At 39.4% G+C, this 15,737-nt stretch overlaps 1 protein-coding gene across 19 annotated transcripts in view; it reads left to right on the top strand.

Annotated features, from left to right (window-relative positions):
• Positions 1-15,737, top strand: part of EFCAB11 (EF-hand calcium binding domain 11) — a 145,180-nt gene that overhangs the window by 3,297 nt on the left and 126,146 nt on the right. For all 19 annotated transcript variants that reach the window (XR_005363679.1, XR_005363680.1, XR_005363678.1 and 16 more), the window contains exon 3: positions 2,710-2,755. Coding sequence is in view for 7 of the 19 variants with exons in the window: in XM_038545531.1 (XP_038401459.1) it covers positions 2,710-2,755 (46 nt within the window). In the remaining 12 variants the exon portion in view is untranslated. The remainder of the gene's footprint in view (positions 1-2,709; positions 2,756-15,737) is intronic.

The following is a 15,737-nucleotide window of genomic DNA, read 5'->3' as shown; positions in this document are numbered from 1 at the left end:
TTAATCAAATGTCTATTGATTGCAGATCACTAAACAATAAAGTGATACCAAATCATCTGTACACCTGTTAGTCATTTGTATAATAACTTGTGTTAAATGACAATGTATATGGGATCCCTGGGTGGCTCAGCAGTTTAGCACCTGCCTTTGGCCCAGGCCGTGATCCTGGAGTCCAGGGATCGAGTCCCACGTCGGGCTCCTGGCATGGAGCCTGCTTCTCCCTCCTGTGTCTCTGCCTCTCATTCTCTCTCTTTCTCTCTCTCTCTATCATAAATAAATACATATTTTAAAAAATGATAATGTATACTCTCTGTGAAATGTAACAGATTGTTACCTTATATTAGGTTGAAGTTTGGGTTTTTTAAATATATTTTTAAAGATTTTATTTTTTTTAAGATTTTCTTTATTTGAGAGAGAATGTGCACATGAGCAAGGTAAGGGGCAGAGGGAGAAGCAAACTCCCTGCCAAGCAGGGAGCCTGATGCGGGGTTTGATTCCAGGACTCCTGGATCCATGACCTGAGCTGAAGGCAGACACTTAACAGGCTAAGCCACCCAGGTGCCCCTAAAGATTTTATTTTTTCAGTAATTTCTACATCCAACATGAGGCTTGAACTCACAACCCCAAGATCAAGAGCTGCATACTCCACCAACTGAGCCAGCCAGGTGCCCCTGGGGTTATATTTTTGAATATTGCTTTTGAGCAAATAAAATATTTACTGCATGCACAACATGTAATAAATAATTTATGCATTCATTCAATTGTTTACTTCCTATTTAATAAAATGAACACTTGCTAGTTGCTAGTGATATAAAGATGAACAAAACAGCCTCTATTGTGAAGCAGTCCAGATGTCACTTAGACTAGAAGAGCTAGCTAGATTCCTCATATGAAGTATCTGGAAGCACTTTGTGGTGTAGGGAGATGCTATGCCCTGCTGATTAGATGTGGCTGGCCCTCGAGAGGGGTGTGAAACCAGGGCTGGAGCAATAGTAATGCCACTAAGTGGCATTAAAACTAAGGAGTAGGCTTGGGGAAAGTCAGTGAGTTTAGTTCAGGGCACATGAAGTTTGAGGAGGCTGTGAACATGCCAAGTGAATTCACTCATTAAATACTGTGCTGGTGTTGAGGTTCTGGTGGAAAGATCTGCCATCCCTTGTAAATGCAGGAATCTGGAACCACACAAGGAATTGAGAGGTAAGGGCTAGAGACAGATTGAGGACTCCTTGGGTTACAAGTGGTGGTTCAGAACATGAGACTGAGTGGTATTGGCAGAGAACAGGATGCAGAGTGCTAAAGAGTACTCCACAGGGGGCGGGGAGGGGGCGGGCAGGGGTACCAACATTTCAGGGTAGGCAGGTTCCAGGAAGAAGATGCGATGCAAACCCCCTGGCATGGGCGAGAGAAACCAGGAAAGTGCAAGGCCTGGAATCCAAGGTCAAAAACCCATGCCAGGTGTTGTCACGGTTCTAATTCCATAATGTTTATAACGCCCTTGTAACTATAGGAAAGTGCTTATATTTTAATATATAGTGAAAGTTTCCTGAACCTTATCTAGGATGTGTTCTGAAATATCTTTAAAAAGCCATAGAGGGGAAAATGCAGACTAGGCCAAGATGTTAATAATGGTTCTCATTGGATTGCTGTTTTTAAAAGTGTTTGTGATTTTTAAAATATTTTTCATGTTTTCTACATCACATTACTTTTATTATCAGGAAAAAAGTTAAAGCCATCAAGCTCATTGCAATAATCACTTGTATTTGTTTAAAATAGGTTACCTTTTAGGTTATGCTGCATATATGACAGCCAAGTTGATTATATATGTTTAAATTGTTTGGGGGCCATTAGAGTCTGTAGCAGATTAGCATGTTTTATCTCATAGATATAAAAATATTTTTTGCTGTAATTCCACTTCAGTTTTTATTTTATTTTTCTAAGGTTTTTAAAAATTATTTATTTGAAAAAATTTCCCCACTTTTTAAAAATTTAAATTTATTTATTCATGAGAGACACGGGGGGGTGGGGGGTGGGGGCAGAGACATAGGCAGAGGGAGAAGCAGGCTCCATGCAGGGAGCCCAACGTGGGACTCGATCCTGGGTCTCCAGGATCATGCCCTGGATTGAAGGTGGTGCTAAACTGCTGAGCCACCCGAGCTGCCCCTAAGATTATTTAAATCCCAATTAGTTGGGGATACCTGGGTGGCTCAGCAGTTTGGCGCCTGCCTTCAGCCTAGGGTGTAATCCTGAAGTCCCAGGATCAAGTCCTGCATTGGGCTCCCTGCATGGAGCCTGCTTCTCCCTCTGCCTGTGTCTGTCTGTGTCTCTCATGAATAAATAAATAAAAAATTTAAAAATTAAAAATTAAAAAATAAAACGGATTTCCCCTTTAAAAAAAAATAAATCCCAATTACTTAACATGCGGTATGTTGCAGGTGTACAATATAGGGATTCAACAGTTCCATACAACACCCAGTGCTCATCACAAGTGCCCTCCCTAATCCCCATCATGTATCTAACCTATCCCCCCACCCCAGATATCAATGGAAGAATAAAATGATTATTACAGCTGTCCTGTGATGTTACTTGTCTGCCGAACTCAAGAGTTGGTTTCTCATAAAATGCAATCCTTCCCCACACCCCAAGAATTAAGAATTCGTACTGTGAAAACATTTGATGAAATTGTATGTGCTTTTCTTTTTTCTTTTCTAGATAGAAGCTGATTCCATGATGTCTTCAGTAAATCCAAACACTTCCGGTAATATGAAAGTTAATATTAATTTTTAGATATTCAAAAAGCTAAAATTAATAAAAATAGAGATTATAAAGCACATCTTTGTTCTGTTTCAAAGAAAAGTTTTTGGTCCTTTAATGTATTCATAAGTATGTATGTTTATTGTAAGGAAGTTTTAAACCATTGAAAGGTATAAAGAAAAAACATTGCTTGTGATGTCAACATCTAACTGATGATGGAGATTTTCTGATTTAGATGAACGGAAGTGGCATCCCCTGCAATGGAAAGACTGAGGGAAAAGGTATGGGGTTGGGGGAGACCCAGAGTTCACTTTTGAGTATGTTAAGTTTGAAAAGTTTCCATCAGTGATGTTAGGGCACTCGGGCTGCATGAATAGAGAATTCAGAGGAAAGCTGTGGGCCAGAGAAATAAATTTGGGATTCATTGGCATATAGATGGTTTTTGAAGCCAAGGAGATGGATGAGACCACCTAGCAAGACAGAGTGAAATGAAAACCTTAGGAAATGGGATCTTGAGAAGTCAGGGAGTTAGGAAATGGCAGAAGATTTAGAGGGGGTGGACGGGCAGGAGGAAAATCAAGGGTGTCTGATCAAAAGTGAGAAGTAGATTATTCCAAGGAAGAGGATGTGGTCAACAGTGTTGAAAGGTCAGGTAGGTACTAACAGAAGAGTATCCATTGGAGTTGGTGACCAAGCTGTGTTTGCTGAGTTTGGAGAGAGCACTTTGTGTGTTGATGAAGCAGAGGCCAGGCCTGAGTGGGAGAAAAGTCTTTCAGTAGGTCCAGAGCGGCTGGGGTCTAGAGCAGTTTTGTTTGTTTTGCTTTTGTTTTTGTACATGAAGATGTGTCTGAATTTAGGCTGCTGTTGTTTTTGGAGGTAGAACGTGCTAGATTGGCTTTTTAAAAATTACCTTTTTTGGGGGAAATAAAGCTTACAGAAAGTTGCAAAATAGGACAGCCCGGGTGGTTCAGCGGTTTAGGGCCTCCCTTCTGCCCAGGGCCTGATCCTGGAGACCCAGGATCGAGTCCCACATCAGGCTCCCTGCAGGGAGCCTCCTTCTCCCTCTGCCTGGGTCTCTGCTCCCCACCCCCCCATGTCTCTCATGAATAAATAAATAAAATCTTTAAAAAAAAGTTGCAAAATAAAAATAGTACTGAGAACGGTAAAGAGTACTGTATACTCTTTACCCAAGTGCACTTATTGTTAACATCTTACCCCTTGGGCCCCTCCTATCACCACCTCTTCCTCTCGCTGCTCTGAACCTAAAACATAGCACACTTACCAACTTCATAAACTTAAATTGATAGTATATCTTTTTTCTAATTTACTGTTTATTTTCCAGTGTTGTCACTTGATCCGATAGTGTCCTTAGTAACATCGTTCCTCATTTAATACAGGAATTAGTCTTTGATGCCATGTCTCCTTAGCATCCTTTAATCTGGAACATTTTTGTCGACTTTTTTTGCCTTTTTATAACATTGTTATTTTTGAGGAAATAGCCCAGCCCTTATTATTATTATTATTATTATTATTATTATTTTTTATTTTTTATTTTTTGAGAATAGTCCTTATTTGGTGTTTGCCTGGTGTTTCTCTGTAATTAGGTCAAAGTTAAGCATCTTGGGCCAGAATGCCATTTAGGTGATCTGTCCCTCTCTGATGCCACTTCTGGAGGCACACAATGTCCATCTGTCTCTCATCGATGATAGTAATTTTTATCATTGGTCAAGATGTTGTTCAAGTTCTCCATTGTATTCTGTTTATCTCTTCTTCCTCTGCAACAAACAAGCAGTCTGTGGAGACACATTGAAGATGTTGCACATACTTTGCTTCTCATCAAAATTTCCCCCTAGATTTGGTGACTATGATTCTTGTCTGACCCAGCTTTTGCCATTATAGTTGTAAAGTAATGATTTTTTTTTTTTTATGATTTTTCTAATCCCAGTGCTGCTTCCTTATTTTTCCCCCTAAAAGATTTATTTATTTACTTGAGTGAGAAAGAAAGAGAGCACACGAGTGGGAGGGGCAGAGGAAGAGGGAGAGAGAATCTCAAGCTGACTCCCCACTGAGCATGAAGCCTGACATGGGGCTCAGTCCCAAGATCCTGAAATCATGACCTGAGCCAAAAACCAAGAGTTGGATGCTGGCTGTGCCATACAGGCACCCTGCCTGGTGCTTCTTCCAGGGAGCCCTTGGCTATAGGCAAGAGACCTCCCCTTCTTGATCAGTCGATCTATTTATTATCAGCATGGACCCATGAGCTGTATGCTTTTAGTAATTTACATTCTCTTAGTTATAGTTATTTTAGTTTTCACTTTGTCACAGACTTGGCCACTGAGTGCTTCCTCAAGCTGGCTCCTGGGTTTCTGACCAGTGTGGCTTTTTCTTTCTTCTTAAAAATCTTTTATTTTTAAAGTCTTATTTATTTGAGTAATCTCTATACCCCCTGTGGGGCTTGAACTCATGACCTGGAGATTAAGAGTCACATGCTTTTCTGACTGAGCCAGCCAGGCGGCCCTAAAAATCTTTATTTATAAATGTTAGATTTGCAAAGGAGTTTACTGGATTGCTTTTTTGTATTCAAGGTCTGGAATTGCATATGAACAATGACTCTTAGAATACGATTATTGGCAAGAGAATGAGTTTTTGACAAACTTCCTAACTTGATGCACTTTCTCCAGGTTATTAATTTCTTATAAAATCTTTGTGCTTTCAGACTATTCAAATATTATTTATGTCATGTTCAGTTAGTTGTAACTTCTTGATGATGCCTTCCTTGCATTTTTTTCTGTGGGTTTGTATGTGATTTTCTAATCTAAAAGATTCCTGCCTTCTGGCAGAAGGGTTTCCCACATTTTTTGAGTTGATAGGGTTTCTCTCCATAACAGTCCCCTGACAGTGAGTGATTCCGTCTGGGTGAAGGTATTCCCCACACATTATACACCCAGCACTGCTTCATTTTTTGACTTTTCTGATATAGCAAGTGTGACCGCTGCTAGAGGCACTCTCAGATCATTCATTATTTTCATAGATCTCCCTAATGTGTGTTCTCTGATTCTGAATTAAGGATTTACCTTTACACAGAGGGTTTTCTTTCAGCCAGTTCTTTGATGTCCAAAGAGGTGTTCTTCTGGAAGAAAGGTTACCCATGTTCTTTATAGGTATAGTGAATTCTCTGATATAGACCCAAGATTGACTCTGAGAGAACTTCTTCTACATTCAGTATCATAAGACACCCCTGCCCCCGCACTGTGTATTATCTCATGCTTAATAAGACTTTATGAAAAGATTTCCCTGCCTGTGTTATATTCGTGTGATTTCTCTCCTGTATGGGTAATTTGAAGGGTAAATTCTGGCCGAAGGTTTTCTACCTTTATTACCTTCTAAAGGTTTCTCTTATGTGTGCATGCTCTGATATAGAGAACTGATGTCTGGCAAAAGGCTGCTCCATGTATGCCATTGTTAGTCTCATCCCATTAATGAATGAATGAATGAATGAATGAATGAATGAAAGAATGAAAGATATATGTATATATATTTCTGATGTTTGAGAGACTCGCTTTGACTTTTAGCTGAAGATATGTTTGTGAAAATTACATAATTTCCTTTGTGAATTATCTAATTCTTGAGCTTCGACTTCACATAGAAATATTTCTCATGGGATGCCTGGGTGGCTCAGTCAGTTAAGCGTCTGCCTTCAGCTCAGGTCATGATCCCGGGGTCCTGGGTTTGATCCCCACATCATGCTCCCTGCAGAGCAGAGAGTTGGCTTCTCCTTCTGCTTGTGCACTCTCTGTCTCTCACATGCTCTCTCTCTCTCAAATACAAAAAATCTTTGAAAAAAAATTAAAAATATTTCTTACATTTGTGGGAGTCACAGAGCTTCCTTTTGATACTAGTATCATGTCCATTAGAGCTTTTTGTTTTAGATAAGAGTTTCTGGACATTCACTGCATTTAGATAGTCTTGCCCATGCCAGAGTCCTTTCATATATAATGAAGACTGCCTTATTAGGGAACATTTTCTCAAACTCCTTATGGCCTAAGAATTGGCTTCACAACTGGAATTTTTTTTATAGTAAAAATAGTCTTCCCTATGAGGCCTTTCTCACTTTGAGGATACACTCCTGGACCTGCTCCTGTATGCATTTTCCTGCGTTTAATATCAAGGGTATTATGTCTACTCTCACATCCGTTTCTCAGTCAAATCGTGAAGATGCTTCTTTTCACAGCATCTTTTCCTAATAATTAATTTTAAGGTATATTTTAAAAGGTTACAAAGTAACTTAGTCCTCTGAGAAATTCAGGGGAAGATAAGGGGAGGAAAGAGACCACAGTGTAGGTACTTAGAGCCTTGCTCCAAAATTAGTGTGAAAGAACTCTCAGTCTACAGGTTTCCAGTCTTTTCCCTCCCTCTATTTTTTCTCTTTTCTTTCTTCTTTTTTCTTTCCTCCTTCCTCTTCTGGTCTCCATATCATTGCCAAGTTAGCCTTCCCAGATTATCACTTCCTTTAAGGTTAGACTTTAAAGTCACAGTACTACCTTTCCAACTAGCTTTAATTTGTTTTCCTTTGAAAAGAAGACTCAAGACCACAAATACCCAGAAGAAAAAGTCAAAAAGTCATCCTAGCAGGAAATCACTACCAAACTCTTGATTGCTGCTACCGTAATTTTTTTCTATTAGAACTTTTCACTCCTGAACTAATTTCAGACCATCAGCTCCTTCTTTTCACCCTTTCCATCATGAGTCACCTTTTACAAGTTAATTTTCTTGCAGGAAGAGGTTTTATACAAGGTTTAAATGTTTTGTCAAATATCTTATTTCTCTCCTTAATGTTTTGATCTTGAAGAACTGAAATGTTGGCCATGGCTTTCTGGAAACTATTTATCCAGGCAATACTATTTTTCCAAAGTTCTCCTTGATAGCCTTGACTTGGGAGTTCTCTAGCTAGATGTGGCTCTTCATACGTCCAGACAAGTCATACCAGCTCTCTAGCATGCCACCCTAAAAGATTCTCTGTGTAGGCCATTTGCTGCCCAGCTTCCTGGTGAGGTCCAGACTCACATCCTGGATTGATCCTGACTTGGCAGAGTCTTGACCAAGCACACACTTCACATAGTACCTAAATCTGGGTGCCCAGGTCCTACTTCCCAGGAGCTTCTGGTTTCTCTCAAAGGCAGGTTGTTTCTGTAGATTTTCCTTATAAAAATTAAGAAGAGTGAAAGTTAAGTCAAAGCCATTGGAAGCAAGAGTAGAAGGTCTCCAGGAAACGCATATTGGGAGAGTATGAGGGCAGCCAGAAGAAGTAGCAAGAAGGCATTTTAAATTATATATGTGTATATATCTTATATTTAAATATTATATATATATATATATATATATATATATATATTTATTGAAGTTCGATTTGCCAACATATAGTATAACACCCAGTGCTCATCCTGTCAAGTGCCTTCCTCAGTGCCGGTCACCCAGTCACCCCATCCCTCCACCCATCTCCCTTTCCACTTCCCCTTGTTAGTTTCCCAGAGTTAGGAGTCTCTCATGTTTTGTCACCATCTCTAATTTTTCCCCGCTCATTTTCCTTCTCCCCTATAATCCCTTTCACTGTTTCTTATATTCCCCATATGTGTGAAACCATGTAATGATTGTCAAGAAGGCATTTTTAATGCCTGTAATCTAACAAGCAAGTATCAGCAAACACTGTTTGGGTACCAGGAGCAAGGAATTATATTAATGGAAGATAAAAAAAAAATCAAGCCTCTTGTTTAAGAAGCAGCAGATCACTGTTGGGGTGGTTCTAACATATACTATTGCTACTCTGTTGAGAGGGTTGTATTTCCTTATAGCCGTTGTTCTCTGTGATGCAGTTCATACCTTCTCTAAGTATAGAGAACAAAAGGAGGTTGCAACTAGAAGAGACCTAGAAAACTTATTTGTTCCCTTCTTTAAAATGAGGAAATTAGGCTCTAGAAAGGAATAATAAAATATCTCAACCCTGGCATTTGATGGTTCTTTATTTGTTTACAAAAGAAATCTACATGTGTTAAAATATTATAATAATTTCAGCTGTGACTTTCTGAAAGCTTTCCATGTGCAGACTCCATGATGAGCACTATGCATAAATTGTTAAATTTAATATGACTCTGTGCTATCACAATTATCTTCATTTTATAAGTTAAAAACATTCTGAAACTCAGGTCAAGTTAGACTGGCATAGCTAGCTAAATAGTAGACCACAGTGGTCTGCTCTCCAAACTTATCTTCTCAACCATTTGATAAACCTTCCCTTGATTTTAAAAAAATTTTTAAAGATTTTATTTATTTGACAGCACAAGCTGGGGGAGGGGCAGAGGGAGAAGCAGGCTCCCCGCTGAATAGGGAGACCTATGTGGGGTTGATTCCAGGACCCTGGGATCATGACTTGAGCTGAAGGCAGATGCTTAACCGACTGAGCCAACCAGGCGCCCCTTCTTCCCTTGATTTTAATAGTGCCAAGGGTCATTGTGACAGAGCTGAGTCCAGTGTTCACTCCCCCAGGAACTTCATCAATGAGTTGAAATCAGGAGTGGATCAGGACACGGAAGGTTCTCCACCGTTGCTAGAGGTTGATGTCAGATCTGGTTCTGAGCTACCTAAACTCCAAAACAAATAGGGATTGACAATCCAGTGATCAGTGTCCATGCAATAGAAACGTCTTCTCTAGAGAGACAGTTTTCCCTGATACAGGATATTTCTTTCACGATGTCACATGGAGGAGAGACTGATGAGTGTACATTGATGTTCACAAACTATTCAGTAAAATGCCCTGGTGAATTTTGTAAGGCTCTTCCTTAAAGTTTCTTCATTGCAGGCAGTGGTTTAATGCCAAACATGTCTCAGCAGTTCCATGAATGGCAACATGTGATAGCCAATGATTTGACTTCATCGTGTGATAAATTGTTGAGCATTTTATTTATTTATTTTGTTGTTGTTGAGCATTTTATACAAATAACAACAACAAATAAGATTTATGGGACTTTTGCTTAGTATGTCAAGTACCATGAATAAGAAATATGGCATGAGTATTACCCCACTGAATCCTCCATGGCTGTCGGGGTGTTTTCATCCTGGATCCAAATAAAATATGCGTAGGGGAAAAAAACAAAGTACTTCTAAATTTTCTTTTCACTAGGTAATTAGATTAAGCTTTTTTTTTTTCCTTCCTGTTTTTATATTACCCTTTGAAAACAAGGAACATATTCCACTTGCATACTTAGAGCAGAAAAAGCTTTCCAGGAATTTACTTTTAACCTTCAACTTAAACAATAGAAAAATCAAAGAGATTGACTCATCATAATGGTGATTATGAACTGTTTGACTTCAATATGAGTTCAATTGGAAAATAATTTGTGGTAGAGCTTAATGGCCAATTGGCTTGTATACTTTTCTTTATTACTGTCTCATCTGAGTTGTCTTGAGCCCAATAGTTGATATAGATTGTTTTCCTAATTTTAAATCTAAATGTCCATTTTCTAGTGTTTTAAGTTCTACTGTAAACACTCTTTTTTTGTTGTTGCATATGTTTTCTTGCTTGGAGCTCCTACAGAAGGAACTAGGGTCAATACAGCAGGTTTAGTAAGGTTTCACTTGTTTGACTTTAGCTCTTTTCTGTGATCAGGAAATGTACACACATAATGCTTACCTTATCTAGAAATCATCATCATAGGACCATTCTGCAGTATTGTTCACCTATAGATGTTCACCTGTAAATTAATTTATTTCATTATGCATTTAGAGGATGCTGAGTAAGAGTCATTGTAGGGTAGGAATGAATTAGGAGACTCAGATACTGACCCAAGATAAGGAGGATAAAAGGGTATTGTCACTTCATTCATGGCCAGTGTTAAATAATTACTGTGGACAAGCAAACTTCTAAGAGATAAGAGGAGGAAGACAGGAGGTGCAGGCTGGCTCTGGGGGCAGGATGGCTGGGATTTGCAAAGGTGGAAACTCAAAGCAGAAGACTTAGTGAAATGAATGAATGCAGATGCCATCTGTGCACTTGGCCCTTGCTCCTGGTGTTCACTGTGCTTTGCCCTTGCCAGTGTGGATGCAGAATTCAGCATGGATTACCTACCCGGCATGCTCCATGTTCACATAAACGTCAAATGTCCTGTCAAATGCTGAGGTATTTGCTACCAGTACAGAGAAGGGCTTTATCTCTCACTCTATCTCCCACCCTCAGAGGCTGAGACTTCTCCCAGATTTCTGCTTCCAAGACCCCCTCTTCCCTGCCAGGCACCCCAGAATTGCATATCCAAAACTATCCGGTGTCATACTGTTAGTAATGAGTCCTAACATAAATGAGACCACCCCCTTAGAATACTTTTACCTCTTGCACCAGCATGGAGCATAGTGCTTACCTATAAAGGAGTTGTGTTCGGCAGAGTAAGCTACCCTGATGGAAGGGGCGTGTCAAGAAGAGGGGGAATTGAAGACCGCTATGCCTAGGAGGAATAGTGAAGCTTTAAATTCCAGAAGAAGATATCAGGACTTTGCACTATGAAAGGGAGGAGGAACCTTGGAAGGTTTTTGAGCAGGAGATGTACATAATAAAAAAGTAATGATTCCTGTTCATGTTTGATAGAAGTATGGTTTTATTGGTTCAGATTTCTCTATTCTCTTATAACCTGTTTTTACTCTTCCTTTTCATTTTCCTCCCAATGATATAGTAAAACTTGATTTCTTCCATTAAGGTAGATTCTTTGCTCTTTATTCCCCTATTCTCATTCAGGAAGCCCGAAGAAAATGTTAGTCCTCTGAATTTACTTAACCATCCTACTGTGGCAGCTCACCATTGTTTTTGTTTGTTTCAAGTTTTTATGTAAATTCTAGTTAGTTAACATACAGTGCAATGTTAGTTTCAAGAGTGGTGTTTAGTGATTCATCACTGACACAGAACAAGTGCCCTCCTTAATCCCCATCACCCATCTAGCCCATCCTCCCAGCCTACCTCTCTCCATCAGCCCTCAGTTTGTTCTCTCTATATAATTAAGGGTCTGTTGGATGATTTGTCTCTCTTTCCCCCCCCTGAGAAACAAAACAGATAGGAGCTCCTGGGTGGCTCAGTAGGTTAAATATCCCACCCTTGATTTTGGCTCAGGTCATGATCTCAGGATTGAGGGATTGAGCCCTACTCAATCAAGTGGGGCTCCTTGCTCAACAGGGATCCTGCTTAAGATCCTCGCCCTCTCCATCAGCCATCCCCCCAACCACCTCCAGGCACTTGTGCTCTCTCTCTAAAAAAAAAAAGAAAGAAAACAAATGAACATAGGGGACATCTCACCACATTTCGCCTTCTGTTCTTAGAGTCTTTTTATGGGGACATATTTTGTCCCTTTTTTCCCCTCATGGCCTCTAGAAGTCATAATCTGAATTTTATTCCTCCAACTAGAGAAGGCTTGCATTATCTTTTAAAAAGCCACTTAATCCTTTTAAAACCTCCTTTTTAGGCATTTTCAAGCTCTGGAAAAATTAATATATAGCACAATGAATGTGAACCCTCCCTTTTCTCCCAATCGAGGGCTAGACTTACAGTCTAAATAACTTGGCATTTTTATTGTTTTTTCTTTCACTCTCCCTAGGTTTATTGCAGTTTCTAATTTAAGCTCACTGTGATAGCCAGAAACTAGATGACTTCATTTTCAAGAGGATTTCTCTGTGTGCACTGGCCCTGAAGCTTAGGGTCAGTGGTTTTGTGAACTACAAAAAAATATACATAATGAAACTTTCAAGCAAAAAATGTATATGGTTTTATTGGACATTTTGAATATATCTATCCCTGTGGTAAAAGATGATTATTCTCCTAGGAAACTACTTAAAAATCAAAAAATGGAAAAGATAACATTCCTAGTCTTTCTCTATACACAACATATCTATATCACCTACATTAAATGGTTTGTAAAATGTAAAATCTATGTATTTGTTATAGAATGTGGAAAGGGTCCATCTTGCTAAGAGTCGTTTATAAGATGGAAGGAAGTGTTTACCAGAGGTATACAAAATGCATAGACCTGCAGAGTCTGGAAGGATTTGTAAAGATTACTGCTCCCGGTGGTCTTGAAGGCATGGTCCCCAATCCCGGGTACTGTGAGTGCACTTCCAGGGGCACTGCCAAATGGGGAATTGGGGGGGAAGCCACCTTGCTCCATACAAAATAGCTCTGCTTTCATTTCCTCTATACATTAGGCTTTCTCATTTTATGAAGAACCACCTTTCCTACAGCTTAAAAAAAAAAAAAGTGCAAATTACTGATAGAGTCCAACTACCCAGGTGATATCCAAACACCTTTTGTAAATAGATTAATAATAAACTCACGTGTTTATTAATAATAAACACGTAGGTCTGTGTAGTTCTTGGTTTTGTTACGATCCCAATGTGCGACTATAATAAAGTGTATTTAGGAAACTGTTATTATGGAACAATGTACACAGGAGACCCAACACTGTATTTGAAATTAAAATTTTCTGAACATATTCTTTCACTCCAGGGGTGGACACAGGTAAATGCATTTGTTATTGAGTATGAAATCTGATGGCAATAGAATTACTGAAAGTCTTTGTGAAGAGGTAATTTTAGGTTTGAATATTGTGACAGCAGGTGGAGCTAGTAGTAGAAACTGTATTTCTAGGCCACTTATAGAGCAGCAAGATGTATAAAACTTACATTAATGTTTTTGCATTTCAGAGCTTTAGGAATAGCAAACTATTATGCATTGGCTTTGGAAAGTAGTTGTACTACTACAGTGTGAGAGCCAACCTGAATGAAACTTTACCCTTTTTAGAAAAGGGGTTTGCACTTGGGTATGTGTTGCCATGGAAGATTAAGACAAGTTAAAGGGCAGGGGAGTGGAGGGAACAGTGGGGATGAGTTTACATGGCTTAATATTACTTGATGACTCTTAAAATATGGACTTTAAAAAATCAGGTATATGATCCTGTGGGAAAATAGTGTAAAAGAACTTGATTACATATATGGAATTAATTGTGTTATAAGATTGTTGTCTTTTTTAAGTGGTAGTAAAAATTCTGTTGAAATCCACATTTCCTCCTAGGAAAAACTAAGAACATTTATTTGCCTTTTATCCCACAAGATTATGAAATAAAGACCTACTTTATAACTCCAAATACCAATAGGTTTTCTAAATATGTAATTTAGAAGATATTACTGATGTCCTTTGTGTGTGTGTATGAATCATGCATTGAACCATGGATTTATCCTGTTTTTTTTATCATCATTTCCCTAAATCAGATGCAATGATAAGTAAAGAACAAATATTATGCATGTATAGCTTTTTCTCTGAATTTTGTTTTCTACTGTATCATATGGATTGAGAAATAGGGGTTTCTAAAATAATGGTTTATTTTGCTGGCTAGGTGAAGAGAAAGTAACCTCCTTTTGGCATATTAGTTTTACAGAGTTATGAGATCATTTAAAACACATTTTCGTGCTTTTTGCTGAAAACTGGAAATAACATCGTCCTATTTACTTATTCAACAACAAATATGTAATGCATACCTACTATGTGCCAGGCATGCTAAACACTGGGGATAAAATTTTAAACCACATACAGAGCTTCCCTTCAGTGGTTCTCAGGTAGACATATGATCAAATCATTACTATTGGACCTAATAGATGAAAAAAATATCTGTTATGAACAGAGGGCTGTTGGGTCATAAAAAAGGGACTCAACTGGGAGAAACCAGGGAAGACTTCAAAGAAGAGGTATGCACTACTTGCATATGGATGGGGATGTAAATTTTCAGTAGGAGAGAAAGGAGAAGCCCTTCCAGGCAATGTGCCCAAAGGTATAAAAGGGTCTGTTGCCTGGGGGAAGCCTCAGGAAGTTTGCTAGAGAGGCCAGAAAGGTAGACTGGAGGAGATTGTGAAGGGTCTCCTAGGGCACCCTGAGATCAGTAAATATATTTTTCAGAAATTTCAGATAATCTAGATGCTATCTAATTGATGAGATTTTGGCATGCATGAAGGTAAAGTTAACGGATTTGATCCTGTGGGAACGTGGCATGACTAGACTTCAGTTTTATCCTCAGCAAGTGGTCTGAGTATGTTCTCCGTTCTCAGAGGTCACCAGATGAAGACAGAGCTGCATCCCTACGGATCTTCAGCTGTGATGGGAGGAAGGCTGCATATACTAGTTCCATACAACACACATTTACTGAGCACATGCCAGGCACCCTGGGAGGTGCTGGGAGGTGTGCCCTGTTGCTTAGGGATATGCAGTTGCTGCCTTGACTTTTGCTCATGGTTTGTCTCCAAAGCATCAGACAGTTGACTTGTCCACATTACACCTCTCCCCCTTGTCTTTCTCATCTCAAAATGACTCCTCAAGCCGGGACCTAGGAGTTACTCTTGGCATCTCCTTTCTGACCCACCACATCTCACCCCTCATCTATTTCAAGCAATGTCTAGAAACCTTCCACTCCTCCCTGTTCCCACTGCTGGCAGTCTAGCAACCTTATTTCTGGCCAGCAGGATCCTGACTGGTCTCACCTTTTATTTTGCTTTCTCCCTAGTCCTTTTTTGAGAAAATGGCCAGAAAGATCTTTAAAAAATTTAAATCATGCTATGTCACTTCCCAATTCTCATTTTTCATTGGCTTCCTGTTGCACCTCAAATAAAATCCAAATTATTTCCTGTGGCCCACAAGGGCCAGTGCATTCTGGCCCTGACTGCCTTGCCAACCCTGTCCTCTTATATCACTTTCCAGTCACAGTGGCCAGTTTTGTTCTCTCCCTTCCCACCAAATGGCCTTGGCATATGCTGTTTCCACTTCTGGAATGTTCTTCCTCCTTGCCTTTAGCCACTTGGTACCTTCTTATCATAGATCTTATCTTAAATATTCTCTCCACTTGGAGAGTACTCCATCAGTATCTACTCTGCAGGAGAATTCCTGTCATCCTTTTAGAACTTCCTATTTTCTCTCT

This window comes from Canis lupus, chromosome 8 (assembly GCF_011100685.1).
Source record: "Canis lupus familiaris isolate Mischka breed German Shepherd chromosome 8, alternate assembly UU_Cfam_GSD_1.0, whole genome shotgun sequence".
NCBI classification, from domain to species: Eukaryota; Metazoa; Chordata; class Mammalia; order Carnivora; family Canidae; genus Canis; species Canis lupus.
This window is presented reverse-complemented; position numbering and strand designations above follow the sequence as displayed.